Source organism: Nematostella vectensis, chromosome 4 (genome assembly GCF_932526225.1).
Source record: "Nematostella vectensis chromosome 4, jaNemVect1.1, whole genome shotgun sequence".
NCBI classification, from domain to species: domain Eukaryota; kingdom Metazoa; phylum Cnidaria; class Anthozoa; order Actiniaria; family Edwardsiidae; genus Nematostella; species Nematostella vectensis.
The window spans coordinates 10,438,574-10,456,286 of NC_064037.1; the positions used below are offsets into that span (position 1 = coordinate 10,438,574).

General features: G+C 41.0%; 2 protein-coding genes across 3 annotated transcripts; both read right to left on the reverse strand.

Annotated features, from left to right (window-relative positions):
* Nucleotides 1–228: 228 nt before the first annotated feature.
* LOC116619005 lies at nucleotides 229–3,894 on the reverse strand. Of its 2 annotated transcripts, XM_032383295.2 has the most exons (3): nucleotides 3,000–3,894; nucleotides 1,626–1,747; nucleotides 229–989 (listed from the first exon to the last, which is right to left on the reverse strand). In XM_032383295.2, the coding sequence occupies exons 1-3, from the start codon at nucleotides 3,880–3,882 to the stop codon at nucleotides 981–983; spliced, it is 1,014 nt and encodes a 337-aa protein (XP_032239186.2). In that variant the 5' UTR covers nucleotides 3,883–3,894; the 3' UTR covers nucleotides 229–980. The 2 variants fall into 2 exon arrangements, with proteins under 2 accessions (XP_032239186.2, XP_032239185.2); XM_032383294.2 differs by lacking the exon at nucleotides 229–989 and having other exon boundaries at nucleotides 1,066–1,747.
* Nucleotides 3,895–4,643: 749 nt separating this feature from the next.
* On the reverse strand, nucleotides 4,644–17,367 carry LOC116619003. The gene is made up of 8 exons (XM_032383288.2): nucleotides 14,916–17,367; nucleotides 13,554–14,225; nucleotides 12,810–12,922; nucleotides 11,516–11,810; nucleotides 9,525–9,784; nucleotides 8,711–9,049; nucleotides 7,325–7,871; nucleotides 4,644–7,001 (listed from the first exon to the last, which is right to left on the reverse strand). Exons 1-8 carry the CDS (start codon nucleotides 17,137–17,139, stop codon nucleotides 5,794–5,796), a joined length of 5,658 nt encoding a protein of 1,885 aa, XP_032239179.2. The 5' UTR covers nucleotides 17,140–17,367; the 3' UTR covers nucleotides 4,644–5,793.
* Nucleotides 17,368–17,713: the final 346 nt, after the last annotated feature.

The window sequence follows — 17,713 nt, forward strand, 5'->3', positions numbered from 1 at the left end:
GGGTTTTTATATCAAGAGTCATTTTTAAAAGTGTTGTGTGTGCTATGATGCAATAATCAACATGCGTCACCAAATCCATGACGATGTATGTGTCATATCGATAATTGCGCCAAACCGCCAAGGGAAGTTTGATAATTTGACGGGGGAAAGGGGGGGGGGGGGGGGGGTCTCTTCGCGCGATCTTTTCCACCGGATAATAGTTTTGCAGAATTTCAAATGACCACAATATGACGACAAACACAATAATTTTATTATTGCCGATGACACATTTGGTTGACATGTATATGATGACACAACGTCCTGTGACACACAAATAGATGACTGTTGAGGATTGAAAGATGTTGATTATGAAATCATAACAACCTCATGAAGATTCACAACCAATAGTAATGACCCTCTCACTTTCATGAAAGCACACTGTTAACTCGAGGCATAACAGATTGATACTGGTGACAACACACGCATGACAATAAAGATACATGACAAAAACCTGTAGCCTCTGATGACAGATAATGATGCTGATGATGACACAAATCATGTTTATGACACTATGTCACATGATAGCAAGGATATGACAAAAATGATGACACCACCATCATGACCCAAGATAATAAAATCACAACAGGCGATGGCACTAACATGACAACACATGCTGATGACATTATTGAGTTGCTGTTAGACATGATGAAACTAGCCATTAACAACATTATGGTAACACATGTTGTTAACATCATAGACACAGGATGAACAACACTGATCACGCATGTAAAAGTACCTAGGAAGCACACAGCAAATAGTTAATACTTTTGTGTCATCAACTTCAATATATGAGCCTGTGTAGCAAGCATTATGGTAGAAACATAGAGCAAGCGGAGAGTATGACTGTGGGTAGCTATTTCTCCACTGAAACACAACAAAATGCTTGCAAAGCAGCCTACACTTAACACGATGCTCTCTACAGCTTGATTGTTCATGGTACTCTACAGGCTCTGTAGACCAAAATGAATGAAAGACAATAAGAAGATAAGAATTGTAATGTTGTAAAACAGTAAAGTCAGGCACAAATAAAATACATTGGCTTCCATTTATTTCTCAGATAAGGAATCTAATTTAGTTCCCAAATACTCAACAAGCTGTTTGACCTGCTTCCAATTTTCGAACACTTTCATCTTTGACCGATCCAGCTCAAGCGCATTTTTTCTCAATTCTTTTATCTCACTTCTTAACCTGTTCATTTCTTCTTGCTTCTCCTTCACCTTTCTAAGACATTCTAATCTCATTGAATCAAAATTAGAACATTCTTTTTCAAATGTCTGTGAAGCAAGACGGGCTTCTTCAAGGTCACGTTCAGTCCTCTGTATAAGATCACTATGATTTTCTGGTTGCACTAAATCCTTATTGTTGGGAAAATTCAAGTGACATCCAGAAAAAGGAACATCACCTTCATTCTCAATGTAATCTTCATAGTCTAAAATCACTTTGCTTTTTTTAGTCCTATTTTCTTGGAAATTGGAACTGGCTACTCGCTTCTGCCTCTCTGGTTTTGTGGAGCTACATGTCTGGTCTTCAGAAGCTAGTTTACAGGGACCACTCCCCCTTGTTATGGAATTACCAGAAATTGTTACCATTGTTGGCATTGTATCGAGCCTTGTCATACTAGAAAACCAGCTAGAGACTGGTTTATCTGAGGCTGAGCTGAAGACCACATGTATCGTTTGATGTGCACTAGGATGCTCTGTGTCACTATCTGAAAATGAGCAAAATTGGAAAAACAGTGAAGGGGGTTTGTTCTGTATCTCAGTTAGAGTACCACAAGAACCACTGAAAGTTATGATTTTCATTTTCGTGTTTCATTTCAGGGTGGTACCAGGGGGTGCAGCACTAGGGGCAAGAATGACCAGTAGGGGCGTGGCTATGCCCCCATTGTTTCTTTATGTTACTGTATTGTGCCCCCCCCCAATAATTTAAGGCCTGCTACAGATATGCATTTGCATGTCACTTAAGTGATGTTCATCAGTTTTCTTGTTAGTGTAAAAGGTTGTGGAAGGTTTGTCAAACAGCAAATAACTGTGGAAGCACGGGGTATACTACTTCCACAGCCTTTAGAGCCTATGGTACTATCTCGTTGCTACGAAAGGGAAAAGCGCTACATCCGGTTAAATAGACTAAAATCGCCGAGCGCCTTCCAACTTGGATCCGTGGCCCAGTGGTTAGCACCTTTGACTCGTAAGCAAGCGCTCCGGGTTCAATACCCGGTCAAGTCCTTTTTTTAAATGTTTTTTTTCGAAACTCCAGTTCTAATTTTCTTTGTTCTTTTTTTCCCAAGAGATTAAAATAAACTTTTGACATTTTGTAGAAGAGAATGCAATTATTATATGTTTTTCAAGAGTAAAAATAGATGGCGAAAAAAAACAAGATGGCTGCCATTTTCGCGAGAGAAAAACACGTCAATTTTGAACATTTTACAACAATTGCGAAATTTTTTTCACTCAAACCATCGATATTACCACTCCTAACAACTTAGCGCATGGGGTTTTTGATTTTTGATGAAATGAAAAAGTTATTACCAAATATGTTGTTTTTGAAGAACATAAAAATTCGCCATTTCTCGAGGTAGCAAAATTTTGCAAATCCGATGCGTGAAGTTTAAGAAAATAGTGATGTTAAAATATTTCTGCAAAAAAATTTATGGTAGATTTGAACAGTAGCTTCTCCGACACCTTTTTATGTTCTGGGTCACGTGACCATGGGAGGGGTCAGATGACGTCATCACTTGTGTCTTTTATGTCTAAAACACTTACGTTGAAAGTTCCAAGAGATTTGACAAAAAACAGAAGTTTTTATAAAACAAACAAATTTCCCTAGCAATGGACTCAAAAGATAGTACCATAGGCCCTTAATTGTTCGTCTATCTTTCTACCCATATTATCATCAGGCTATGATAAAAAACAACGTTTGCTTCTTAAATATCAAACTATCATCAGAATTGGCCTACAAACCTTGTTTTGGAGGGGGGGTAACATCTGCAGGCAATTTGAGGATCACATGTCCCTGGAGTTTGTCCTCTAATTCCTTGAAAACTCTTAACTCATCCTCCATCTCTTCACATGATAGTATATCAAAAACATCCTCTGATTTGTTATTTTTGCTCTTTATAATGCCCAGAACTGCTTCTGGTTTAATAGTTCCATTCTCTTTGAGCTCAATCAATTTAGCAAGGAGATGTTCCAAACAGGAGAGGAAATGGACCTTTTGGTTTGTGACAGAAAATCGCCAAAACGCCTTGAGATGGTATTCATTGCTAGTATGCTGTTTGAATTCATTTTCGTATCTCTTCAAAGACAACAACTTCTTGGCAACAGCATGAAAAACGGTCTCAGAGTTATTGTCCTTTAGTTCTAATATCCGGGGATCAGCTGCAGTCAAAGTATTTAAAATTTCAGAAAATGCAAGAATTCTGCGTTTCGGCTTCATTCTACAAGCGGCCTTATTTCTCTTGTTTTCTGTCCAAGCGCCTGATTTATATAGATAATTCAATGCACCCTGTAAACAACTCTCTCCTGTTGATTTCACCTGCACAAGTGGGTCCAAGCCCATCTTCAAAAGCGTCTCTACAGTTCTGCAATTCCCGAAAGCACACGCTAAAAACATCAACGGTAGCTGCAAAGATCGTTCATGATCAGGAACATCGTCATTTTTGCTCCATCCGGTGGCCATGGTTTTCTCCAAGCCATCCGCTAACAAATGCAGTGATCCAGGTCTAGAGTAGCCGTAAGACTTGTTATGCATTGAAAGCAAAGCTATTATAAGCTGGTGGTGCTCGATTTCGCAGTATTTACGGCAAAATGGAGTGTGTTGAGTTTGTGGATTGAGGGCCGCCATTTTGTTTGGGGGGAAAAACGATGACAGTGGTCTGGGACCGAGCTCTTTCCCCCCCCCCCCCCCCCCCCTGTATGTGCACGGTCTCTAGCATAGTATTACTCCAAAGTTTTGTCTCATGTCTAAGGTGTTTTAACAAGAAACCACGTATCCCTCCCCCCATCAACTGGTTGTATTTGCCATGTTTTTGCTCATCCAGAGAGCTCTGTACCTCCGTTTTTATGACCTTTAATGATACGAAGATCGAGGCTATTGATCTAATAGGCTTTTCATCGCTTCCCTGAAGCTAGCGAAGTAGTTTTGATTGCTCTATCATGGGCGAAAGACCATTGAAAAGTTTCGCTTGGAAAGCGAGTGACCTTTTTTTTTTTGCTAGGCCCAGTTTCTTAGTGCGTCACGGAGTTGAGAAAAGAATTTCGGTTCAATTAATATAGCTCTTCTTGCACAAACGGAAGGATAAATCTTCTTGTTATTTCGAGGGATTGATCATCCTCTGAAAACCCAGGGTCATTATTCGAGGATGGGAACTGATGCATACTAAAATATAAATTTTGCACACAAAGAAGTCAGAGCCCGTAACATGGCTTCAAAAGGGGGATAGCGGAAATGGGTTTTCGTCTTTATCTCGGTCCCGGGAAACAGGAACAAGGGCAGAAAGCAGTGGGGAAGAAGAGATTGGATCAAAAAGCTGCCAGAAAAGGGAATTCAGACGAATATACCCTCGAGAACCTTCTATAATATAAAACGAGATTCGTGCGATCAAGTTTTATATTTAAGTTTTCCTTCTTTTATTTTTCCATATTTCCATGCTAATTACACTAAAAACGCAAAAATGAATTACATGAATAAGATGGAGTTTTGCCTTGTCAAGGAGGCTTGTGACAAGTAAAGAACAAGAACAGGCACCGTAAGTGCTCGTTTTAGAGCCTTGCTTCAAATAAGCGCTTACATTTTTCCTAGGACCAACAATAATGACATCAGTGTGAGATACCAAAGGTATCCCACAATAAAAATGCAACCAGGGCGCTAATATGAGAAGTTACAGGGTGATCCGACCAATCACAGGAAAGCAAATTACCCCCAACTTCACTTGTCCAATCAAAGTACTTGTTAATATGGTCAAAGCAGACCAATCAGCGACAAGGTTATAACTTACAGCAGCTTCACCTGCGGGATATAATTTGTAAATATGCTAACTAATGCAATTAAACTAAGTTAAACATCTTGTTAGTCAGATTAAAACATGAACTAACTAGACGCCCGAACCGAAACACAGTTATTTCTGTGATTAATCATCCTGGTCCCAGCGGTTTTAACATGTTTTATGACCAGGTTTCATGTTGTTGGTAAAAAAGTATGACGTCATAAGAAACCATCTTTCTTTCTGTGGGTTAGCTCGTCCCAGACCGCAAGAAGCCTCACGGCCCATCTCCAAGGACAGGGAACCCAGTAAAATCGCCTTGGACTGGGCTGGTGATAAACGACATGGCGGTTAAAAGGGGAGAAGCTGGAAAAAGCTGAGGCTTATGAAAAGGGTTGGCCGCTAAAGGGGAAGGGGCTATTTAAATGGCGAATTCTTTCTTCCTAGTCCATAGTAGCACGTCTTCTCCTAATGCCATAGGCTATAATGAACATGGCTTCGTTTTGTATGCTTATTTTAGGCCACGTTACACGAGGCAATTTTGCCTGCAAATTGCAAGCGTGTTACATCCCATTTTGGAAACTTGCAATACAAATATTTTTGTTGCGTTGCAAGTTGCAAGAAAGTAAGAAATGGTTTATATTTTCGCAACAGTGAGAGAAAGATTGATCTGTGAATCTATCTCTGCAACCTGAATTTTTCATTCGTTTTCATTGCCCGTTGCAGGGAAAATTGCATCTTGTAACATGGCCTTTAAAATCGAATAGATACTCCTATTTTCGTTTGAACCAAGTAACACGCTTATCTGCCATCACGCGCAGTTTCGACATTTGTCCCTTTCGGTGGTCGATTCTCGCTCGGATTTCCTCAATCTTCGCGTCAAGCTCCGCTTTCTCTCTCTCTAACTTTTTCAGCTCACTGTGATCGGCAATGTTTAGAGATCGGAGTTTGGATAGCTCCTTTGATCTTACTGCTTCGTTACCGCAAGTGTCCACAATCCTCCATCGCTCAACAATTCCTAACTGCTTCTTCACCGCACTCACGAAATTCGGCACAGCTCGCCCTCGTCCTGACCGCCTCCCGTCACGTGTCACGCTTGCCGGCCTTCCGTACGCCTGCGTAGTCTGCGTGACTGCACGCGTGACACCCTGTATGTTCCCCTGAGGGGTAGGGACAGGCGGTTGATGACGACCTAACGTCTGACCGCTGGCAAGATTCAACTGAGGTATCTGCACCTTGGGGATCATAGGTACCGGTGTACCCATCCAACTTAAGGATCCATTGGTGGGCGGGGTTGCACCCTGTGTTGTGGCAGACATGACCATGAATGCATTAGGCATATTAGAGACGGGAACAAACGTAAGCTTTAGTTGTCCTGATGTACTCAAGGCAGTAGTAACAGTGGCCGTAGTTCTAGCACCACGTATAGTAGAGCTTGTCGCGCAAGTTGACACCGGTTTACCGCTGGCCGGAAGTATAGCGGATACGGTCTTCTGCCCATTTTTGGGGGCAACAGGTACTTGCTTGGCACTCGATGTTGAGCCGGCTTTACCTGTGCTGCTGACCGCTGACGTCATCGTCGTGTTGGTGACGCCAATCATATCAGAGGAATCCACAGCGGTGGATCTATTTCTTTTGATATTACGCCTGAAAACATAATCTGGGGAAGTCTCTTTCATAGCCTGGCGCTTGCTTCTTCGCACAACAGAAGTTTGCTGTCCACTTGGCCCTAAGATAGCCTTTTTCGCTTGTCCTTTAATGAGCTCTGCAGATTGTTTGCCTTCGGGTTTAAGCAGGCTCTCCAGCTTCAGAGACAACTTTGTCTTCGATTCTTGCTGGGAAGTGGGTGACACTAATTTCTCCTTATGTGGAGTGCACGGCTTGCTGCTTCGCGTCACAATCATGCATTGCGCAGTTGCGTGCTGGGCTTGCCCTGTTGCCTCCTTAGCGATTTGAGATCTCGTTCGACGCCGTGGTGGCTCTGAAAGAAATACCATAACAAAGTGAGCGACGTCAGAACAGACATAAACAGTATTCTAATCGACGAATATATTCACGTAACACCGAGAAGATCTCTTTGTTGTGCAGTTAGTTTTGCTTGGGCAGCAGTGTACTATGGTATTTTTCTTGGCTGATAATTACTTCGCACGGTAGATAATGGCCGGCTCAAGAGTAAATGGCTTAAACTGAACAAGTGTCAGTAAACCCTCGAACTATTTTAAGCTTGCGATCACTACGGTATAGGGCGGTACAGGGATCATTGGGTTAAACTGACTAAAAGACCGTTGCACTTGAGTATAGTACCTTGCTTAGCTTTGTTTGCCTCTTCGCCAAGATGCCCCTCTTCTTCTTCTTGTTCAGCCTGAAGATCAACAACCATCGGTTCATCATTTAGATTGCTCGCACTTTTCTGGACAATCATAGGTTCTTCCTGGACAACCATAGGTTCTTCCTGGGAAACTTGAGCGGGTTGCCGCTCATTTTGATCAGCTTTATCTTGACCTCCCTCCTCACCTTCCTCGTCCTCTTCCCTCTCCTCGCCATCGTCCACCTCATCTTCTTTCCTCAGCACCTCCTCAGGCAAAACATTGAACTGTTTTCTAAGCGCGACAGGCAAGCACTTACAGAAGCGGTCACGTGGTAGGAACCCAGAGAGATGCTGCGCGGCGCTGGGTAATGGATATCGGTAGAGAATAGTGTGGTAGATGCCATCGGCAGCGGGGGAGTTTAAGAGGAGCTGCATAAAAGTCTTGCCTTGCTTGTCCAGAGCGAAGAGATAGGGTGCCGCTAGATCGTGATCGGGATGTCCGTTCACTTTGAGGTCACTCGTTAGCACCTTTAAGACGGCCACCTAAGTACGAAACAATAACAAACAGTAACTTTCTTGTTATAGTTTAAGTGTAAAATGTTTTTTTTTTTCAAGTAAACTTCATCTATGAATTCATAAAACCACAGTCTATGATTACCGCGTGACAAGCAAAAACGTGAACACCAAAAACATAGTTACTAATCACAAGCGAGGATCCAGGCGTCGAGACTTGTTGAGATAGACACGCACGTTAATGCTTACAAATCTCGCATGTCATTGGCCAAAACAAACAGTCCACACATATTTCCACTATACATGGTTTTACTGGTCGTGCTACAAAATCTGATACAATCTCAGTGGCTCTAGAATGGATGCGTGGCAGAGAGCATCAAAAGGCGGTCTGAATGCAATTCTGTGGGCATTACAAAAACACAAAGCTATATAAAGAAACCAAGAACATAATAAAATCAAAATTTAACAACTTCTTGTTTAAATTTCGAGGACCCCGGAAAGGTGGGCACCAGAGGCTCCGAGCGCTATTTGCTCACTCTGAGTTAAAAGGTCAAACAACTACTAAGTTGTCACCGCTTTTAAAGTGAACCTCTAAGCCACGGACACCCGGTGTAACAAAGAAGGTACAGCCGCGCGAAAACAGTTTCAAAAGGGGCGCGAAAGCAGTGTAATAAAGGGCGCGAAAACAGTGTAAAAAGGCGCGAAAACAGTGTAAACAAGGGCGCAAAAGCAGTGTAAAAAGGGCGCGAATTAGTGTCAAAAAGGATGCAAAGTTTCATAAAGTAACGAATAACTTTCTATATATCCTACGCGCAAAGATTTACACGTTTACAGTAATAGTCATTTTATTACTTATGTGTTTTTTTTACCTCAATAAATGACATATACTGTCGATATATGGCTGTGTCCTTCTTGCAAGCAACGAGCCTCCGGGCGGCACAGTGTAAAGGGGTATCTCCTGACGTATCTCTGTCCACCATCAAGCGATAGATGGACTCCTTGTGGCAGCGCCTTAGCACCTCGAACAACCTCATGGTCTTTTTCTTGCGGTAGTTGGCGTTATTAAAGAGACTACGAACGCGCTGGTTACACATAAATGCGGGGATACCATGTGTGATCATCGTGTGTATGATGTTGCCACCGTGCGCGCGCTCACACTTGCAGTACGGGTCAAACCCAGCCAGCAACAATGCACGCAAAGTCTCGAACTGAAAACCAATCAAGAACCGAAAGTGAGCTTGATCTAAGATGAAACCAAAAACTCAAAGCAAGCATTCACGGGGTAATCAATCAAGAACTCAACGTAAGCATTAATATAAAGGGAAAACCAATCATGAACTCAGAACAAGTGAGGAACATGATAAGAGGTCACAAGGGCGGACTCAGGATTTCTAGAGTTGAGGGACCCAAAGAGGGAGTACCTTAATATAAAAAATATATGATGGGGGTAAATCTGTGAATCCTGGCTCCCACACATTTCTTCTAAAATTTCAAACATGAGGCTATATGCTGAATCCTTCACTAATAGCTAACTGGGGAAGGATAAAAATCACATAGTGATTGACATACAGACTCAAACCAAAAAGAACTACGGATGGACCATATCAGAACCTGTATACAAGTAAAGTAGGCACTGCTGTCCCTCGATCATTACCCATTATTTCAATTTAATGTGGTACATACCTTTTCAAATATTGCCGCTAGATGGATGATGGGAAAGCGAATAGAGATAAGTGGGTCAGGCACATCTGAGTTGTAGTCCCAGCCATTCTCGGCCTTTTGCTGGAGCTTTCTAAGCAACATCTGCTTGGTGCCTTCTAGCCTTGATATACTTCGCTTCGTAGACGTAGAAAGATTGCTATCATTGGTAGCCATTAGGTAGCGAACAGCCTTACAGTGCCTGAAGGTGCAGTTTTCGAGGCATAGGCTTGTGTGTTCGGGAACTGTGGAGTTTGAACATAAAATATATAAGCTGCACTGTCACCAGTTTTCTTTCGGAGGGCCAACGGAAAGCTCAACCGACATGAGACAAAATAATCTATTAGAATCCGCGCTATTTAAAAGGGCATCCGCTCTAAATTATCAGTCACATCTTCAAAGAAAATTCCAATAGACACACTTCTTTTACAATTTTTAAATATTTTACACATCTTTCGTTAAAAATAGAGATTGTTACGTAATTTACCGTAAACTGGTGACAATGCTTTAATTAAGAATGCAAGTCTAGGGAGGTACAGTTCTGTTAAAGTCCATATAAACTTTCAGAGTTGATAGATTTGGTCAATTCTTTATATTTTCATCTTCCAAATGGTAACTGGTTCGTTTGGACCACATGAAACGCCGTGAACTGGAAGGTCCGGGCCCAGTTATTTGTGACGGAGATCGAGATGTCGATCAAATTACATGAGAAAATACATGCGCGCTAAACTAGTTCATTTCTTCTTATTTATTGCTGAAGATGGTTGTTTGGTTACAAATTGTACCATGATCTTGATATTTCAACCTGGAAGTCAACTGACTATTTATCTTCAGGACAAAAATATGCAAAATTTAGCAAATATTTTATAGCCTGTGAGCTGCTTTTGCATTTTGCGGGCGCGCTTCATGCGCAAACAAGTATGGCGACATTCCCACGAGGGCACGCTTTTTTTTGAAACCTACAACAAAATGATTTTTTCTCTTTTTGCATATAAGTCCCTTCTCTAAATTATTCTTCGTTTCATTGAAAACGTTGTTTTAGATTTTCCCGAAAAAACTTGGAATTATTCGATTCCATCTCTTTTCGCGCGGCCAGGAAACTCTGTATAAAATTCAAATTTCAATCAAATTTAATTCCCTTTTCAGGATTTGAAGGTTTATCTATGCTTTCTTTTGTCTAGATTGATATAAGTGAAAGGTTTATAAAACTTCAGCAACAAGGTCATGCCACATTTGCAGTTCCTTGCTTTCTTTGGGCAGTTACAAGCCCCTTGGGGCTTATTCCTTTTATCTGAATTATTATTTAAATAATGGGTATAATTCTACCTCGATATATATCCTCAAGGGGTTTTAATCGCTTTAAAAAGCGGCAATCGCACCAGTTAAATTCCGGTCAATTACGTAACAACCCTATGATATTTAAATTGAAATAGAGTGGTTTCTAAAAAGATTATTTTACTTTTTGTTTGTTGAGGTTTCCGTTGGCCAGCCAGAAGTAAGCTGGTGCCGCTTTAAGTGTAAAAAGAAGTAATTGCAATTGGTCTAAGAAATCAATGACTTTTTGGGTGGTACATTTGCAAGCGCCCTGGTTTAGGGTGGCAAAATAACGCTCACAAATCAGCCAGAAAGTTTCTATGTTTTCATCAAAGGCTTTATTTTTCTGTCGCTCTCTGGCGCGAAGCTCGCAGCCATTTCGGTGTTGTTTTCTGTTTGTTTTGCTGCGTGTTTACCATTAAAAAAGGCATGTGTACAAATCCTTTTTAGGTGATCCAACTGGCAAAGTGGTAAATATATTAATCTTGTTCCTAAAACCGTGGTTTGTCTTTTGCACTTATTCGCATACATGGGGTAACTAAAATGCTGCCTAGTAAGCAAGTAGCAGCTGGGGGGGAAAAACTTTGTTTATTTTTAATTTATGAATTCGTTTTGATATTGGGTCAGGTAGAACAACAGTGTCCCTTCTCCCCCAAACTTACTTTTGACATTTGGATCCTCCTCTATAACTTCTTCCCAGGTAACCAATTTAGGTTCACCCGTCTCGAATGTACTATTTTCCAGCGCTTTGTCATCGTTTTCGTCATCAGTCAGTTTGTTGTCCTCGTCACAGGATAGAGTCTCCATGCTATGTGAGGATGCTAATGATGATGATACCTCCTCCTTCACCTTCCTTTCCTGTTTTTCCCTCTTCCTTTCAAGTTTCTTCTTCTTTCTTTCCTCTCTTCGCTCCTTTTTTCTCTTCTTTTCTTCCCTTGCCGTCTTTATTTCTTGCTTCTATAATAAACGTGAGCACCATGCAGTGTATGCAGTGAGTTTTCAAGACATGGAACAGTGAACAACATCATAGGCTGCAGTAAGCTTCTAACACACTCCTCAACACAAGCTGTACCTAGGGACCACCTGCACAGTGAGCCATGCACCAACACACTGCACCACACAAGCTGTACATAGGGACCACCTGCACAGTGAGCCATGCACCAACACACTGCACCACACAAGCTGTACCTAGGGACCACCTGCACAGTGAGCCATGCACCAACACATTGCACCACACAAGCTGTACATATAGGGAACTCTTGTAGAGAGCCATGCACCAACACACTGCACCACACAAGCTGTACCTAGGGGCCACCTGCACAGTGAGCCATGCACCAACACACTGCACCACACAAGCTGTACCTAGGGACCACCTGCACAGTGAGCCATGCACCAACACACTGCACCACACAAGCTGTACATATAGGGAACTCTTCACCACACAAGCTGTACCTAGGGACCACCTGCACAGTGAGACATGCACTAACACACTGCACCACACAAGCTGTACCTATGGACCACATGCACAGTGAGCCATACACTAACAAACTGCACCACAAAAGCTGTACATATAGGGAACTCTTGTAGAGAGCCATGTACTAACACACTGCACCACACAAGCTGTACCTAGGGACCACCTGCACAGTGAGACATGCACTAACACACTGCACCACACAAGCTGTACCTAGGGACCACCTGCACAGTGAGCCATGCACAAACACTCTGCATCACACAAGCTGTACCTAGGGGCCACCTGTAAAGTTACCCATGTTTCAACACACTTCACCACACAAGCTATACCTAGAAATACCTAGGTACCAGCTGCACAGTTAGCCATGCACTAAGACAATGCACAACATATTAATAACACAGACAGCAGTAACACTTATTTTCGTTTATCCGGAGCACATAGCACCACACATGCATCACACAAGCAGCAGAATCATTAATACACACCTTTCGTTTGGCCTTGCTGTCTTTATGTTTGTCTATCCAGCGCTTTTTTATCACTAAAGTTGTTCCACATCCTTTGCTTTGCATTGACGGTTTTCCAACAAAAGTTTTATAAACTTAAACAAAGAAAAAACAATAAGGAACAATAAAACAGCCTTGTTTGATGGTTTTAAGTCACACATTAATAAATGTGTGACTTACAAGGGCTCTTTATAGCGATTATCAATACATCACCACCAGTGATTCAGTTCTCATAAAAGGGTAAAAAAAGATATTGAAAAACATTCAAGGTTCAAGTTTTGCCAGTCATCTCACAAAGAAAGCCACAAAAATCTTCCTTCAAGATTGAATCGCTGTCATGCAAATCAACAAATGGCCACGGTTATCGGTGATAATTTCATTTTGTTCAGATAATATTTGATTTTGCGACCTGCTAATTAGATCATCACTTGCTCTAATTCCTGTGAATCTTTTTACTTTACTGTTCGTGCCTTGTTCCAAACGTTTTGAAGCAATTTCAGCTGATCATTTGAGCCAAACCGACCTATGCGCTTTGATTCTCAATCTCACAAACAAATGAAGTTGACTGCGAAACTACGATTGTCATGGAAATGCAGATGATTGACATCCACAAACTAACCAAAAGCACTGTTAGTATGTCAAGGCGAAGGGTCGCGATGTATTGAGAATCGCTATAAAATTGCAGTAAACAATCATGAGAGTTTGGTTTCCTTGTAGGTTTCTTACCAACATCCTCTTTCTGTAGGATTTCAGGAGTGGTAGAGGGGGAAGGTTCTCTCAGTTTCCTTGACTTCATAGCTTGACGATAAGGATCTTTATACACAGGCTTGGTGATGTCATTCAGTCTTCGCTGACGGCACTCTTGACATGGACATGCCTCAGGGTTAGCACAATTAGGCACATCCATAGCAGGCTTTGACTTAGAAAGTGCATGGTTCAAGTTGAATGATGCCTCCGTTTCAGGCTTTTCCTGTTTTATCACAAGATGTGGCATCTCCACTCTCTGCAGTGACAGATAGTTGTCAGCAATCATCGGCACATCAGGAGAATCTGTTTGGACATGTGGCTGGCCAACAAGGTGTACAACGCAGAGCTCATCTGGGTTACCATCGGATGCATATTTCTGGCTGGCTGCCTCTCCAACTTGTGAGGTGATATCTAATACATCAATGGTAGAGCTTGTTGCATCTTCAGAAAGGTTCCTTGGAGTTTCTTCTTGATCAACCTGTGCAAGCTTTGGCATTGTGTCAGATTGTGAGATTGTAGTTGTTGACTTGCTTTGGTTACTGATAGACAACTGTTCAAACATGTGTTTCTTCTGAAGTTCCACCCACGACACAAGGGTTACTGTTCCTGATTTACAATTAGCTTCTTTCGTCTTAAGTCTATCTAGAAAACCTGTAATTGGGGAAAAATAAATGGCACAGTATTAGGAATATTGAGAAATATTCCAAAAATGCTACAAAAAACATTTTTAAGCAGCAATAACACCAGTTTACTTCCCTCAATTTTTCAACGATCGCTGTTAATTTAAATGGGAAACAAGAAAAATATTCCAAAAATGTAAAAAAAAAGTGCATCTGTTGGAAGTTTTTGAGGAAGCGACTGATAATGAACTGTTAAATAGTGCATATTCTAATATATATTTTTGTCTTTTGTCGGTTTAGGTTTCCATGGGCCCACCGGAAGTAAACTAGTGTGATTGCCACTTAGGCGAATCAAAATAAAAAAGAGACATTTTTTGTGGAATACAGAGGGTTGCTGATGAAAGCTGATATATGTTACATTCAAAGGAATTGCCATTTGGAAGCTCGATGAAGGGAGAGAAAAGTAAAGCCATAGGCTTGAACCAAGTGTGTGATAATTATACACAAATTTAACAGGATTATCTTATTCTTCATATAACATTACTATTTTCTATGAAACATGACACATGTATCAACATTTTGATGTACAGTAACTCTGTGCAAGCACTATTTTCAGTTTGGTATATGGCAGGTTGGTATAATTAAACTATAGGAATGCTATAAAAAACTGTGTTTGAAGTAAGAGATTAATGGGACAAATACAATAACTTGATTATCTTACTTGTCTCTAGATCAGCATCATCAGACGAGGGGAAACTCTTCAACAATGAAATAACACGAGATACCTTTACATCATCTGCTTGTTCTGCGATGAGATCTGCTGCTTTGAAACCACTCTTATTTGATGTATTTACCATATCATAGATTTCCCTCAGGGTTACATCTCCTTCGCTTGCCAGGTTACGTAGACAAACCAACACAATTCTGATGCATTCACAAAGCATGTCTTTCTGAAAGGTAAGTCTAATATGTTCATTTTTGCTCATATTTTCCATAACTTCCAGCAGGCTTGATGCAAGAAAGTGAAGTGCTGTTTGTTGGTAACTGGAATCTTTAAATAATACAAGTCGCTTATGTGAATCAAGTAAAGTATCTAGCATTTCCTTGAAATGATCTGCCATGTCCTCTGGGTAGGCTGTGGTAACATGCCGACACAGAAAATGAATAGCATTCTCTTGTGTTATTGGTGCAACCGCAGAGCCTGGAAGAAGACTAAGAACAGTGCGAAGAACATCTTTGGAGCCAGAAAGGGTAGCAAGGTGTGCTAGAGGATAACGCAATGTCTCTAATTTATCTGGTACAGCCATATCTTGACTTAGACCAGATTCAATACATGCCTGTACTACAAGCTGGAAGCCCTTCAAGTATTCATCAGAGTGATTTTGATTTTGCGTGCTTGCACCAAACACTAGGCAAGTAAGGGCGTGATGCTGGTGTGAACATTCTTTTTCACATAGAGGGGTATGGACTTCACTTACAGAGTATAGATAGCGAGATTTTAAAAAATTACAGTTAACAACATTGCATTCCCCCAAACCACTTCCAGGAGTATGTATACAGCAATAACTCGCAGGTTTTTTATCACAAACAGTGATATTACTGTTAAGGAAAGCAACATTTTCAAATTTTATAGATGAAGTTTCTGATTCAATTTCACTTGGTACAGCATTTTCAGCATCAGCAACAGAAGACTTCACTGAGTCAGACTCATGGTCTAGATTTATAAACTGTGCGGCAATGTCAGCAAGGTTAAAGAAACCATCAAATGCATCCAGTGATGTAGCATTTTTAGAGTTATGTGTATCTTTTACATTTTCAGATCTATTTTCTTCAGTAACATCTTTTTTAGAAAGATTACTTGGTTTTCCTCCAAAATCCTCATTTGCTGATATTGGTGAAGCAGTATCTGGAGGTATTCTTCCTTCTCTAGTAGGACATGCCAGGCTTTTGGCTCCCTTGCTCAAGTCTGCAGCCAAAGTCGGAGTACTCTTTAGAATTGGGAGTTCACTTTTAGAATTGTTTTGCTCTAAAGGTGTAGGGCATTTACCAATGTCAAGTGGTATATTAGATTCAAAACAGTCATCATTTCTTAGCATGGTCAAAAGCTCTTTCACTTTTGACTTATTTCCAGGACAGTATTTCAATAGTAGATCCTCTAAAGTCATGTCATTATTTAAAGCCTTGATTTCTTTACAGTCAAATAATTTGACAACATGCATAAGAATTTTAAAAATAGCTTCATTTGAGCTATAATGTGATAAAGAATGCAGTGAAACATCTTTATCTTCATTTCCTGCTAAAAGAGATTCGATGGCGTCTGTTGGGTCCACCTTCTTCCCAACAACAGCTGCTTTGAGAATATCCACCATGTGAACAAATAATTTTTGGTAAAAGTCATGCTGCTCTGTTAAGCTATTGTTGCAGATCATTAATTTTGCAGCAATAAAAAATGGTGAGACTTGGTGCCTTGGACATAGTAGATTTGGTTGTTTTTCCATCAAGGTCTTTAATATATTGGTTGCGATAGCTTCAAGTGGTGTTTTGATTTTCAATAGTTTTACATTCTCTGGTAGACGTTTAAGCATTATTGAAACACAAGTTTCATCTTCAGTACTAGTGCGGTGGGATTTAACAGTTGGATCAAATTCAGCTTCATTGATAAGCCAGTCAACAGCGGAGCATTTTCCAAACATGCACGCTAAATGAAGAAGGGGGAACTGAAGGTTTTCATCTTGATCTTTCACATTACTATTAGCACACCAGCCTTCCTGGAGGTGTTTGCTTACAACTGATTTGAACGATTCGAGTCCGACATCCACAGATCCGCTGGTAATTCCAGTGCTGACTTTGAGAAGGGCTACCACTAAGGGGTGATGAGTAATCGTGCAGTTCGCTTTACACGACGGAGCATGCAAAGTTTCCACTCGCTCTTCGTCCGTCAGCATGACCGCGAATTTAAAAGCAAAAAACTATAAAAGAAACTAAAAATATTTTTAAGACTGTAGCTTATCCGGTAGGTTGTAGCTGAGTTAACACTTGTGCGAATTTTTGAACAAATCCAACATGATCCTTGAATGTAAACGGTGTTATTTCTTGTCCAGAAATTTACACGAGACGTCCGCCATTTTGTTTTCGCGCCTCGATGGTCGCTAAGCTCACAATGTATTCTGGGTTAAAACTGAAATTGCATTGTTTGCGACGCCACTTTGGCAAGAGCAGGTGAAACAGAATTCTAAAGCACGAAACTCCCTAATTCTGGCTGAAATGTGTCTTGTTTTGCGACATGCTCTCCTCGATGATTTAGACCTGCTAGCCAAAACGTGCCCGATTTTCAGTCGGCACATTTCTTCCAAAATTAAGGGAATTTCGTAGTCTTGCTGCCCTTGGTACGGTTCTCAGAATTCTAGATCTTGCCCCATAAAAAAAACCTACGGGTGCACGTTATTTGGGCTTATCAGACGAAAAATTAAAGTCGACTGCACTAAGAAGGGTGTAAATGCAGTCCACTTAGGCAAACCT

Excerpts from the sequence above, each read along its gene's own strand:
- LOC116619005 (XM_032383294.2), bottom strand. The coding sequence starts at position 3,882 with ATGGCGGCCCTCAATCCACAAACTCAACACACTCCATTTTGCCGTAAA. Across the intron at positions 1,748-2,999 it reads TACCCCCCCTCCAAAACAAG|ATAGTGACACAGAGCATCCT; the intron begins GTTTGTAGGCCA and ends GCTCATTTTCAG.
- LOC116619003 (XM_032383288.2), bottom strand. The coding sequence starts at position 17,139 with ATGCTGACGGACGAAGAGCGAGTGGAAACTTTGCATGCTCCGTCGTGT. Across the intron at positions 9,785-11,515 it reads GGAGGATCCAAATGTCAAAA|TTCCCGAACACACAAGCCTA; the intron begins GTAAGTTTGGGG and ends CAAACTCCACAG. Across the intron at positions 9,050-9,524 it reads TAGCGGCAATATTTGAAAAG|TTCGAGACTTTGCGTGCATT; the intron begins GTATGTACCACA and ends ATTGGTTTTCAG.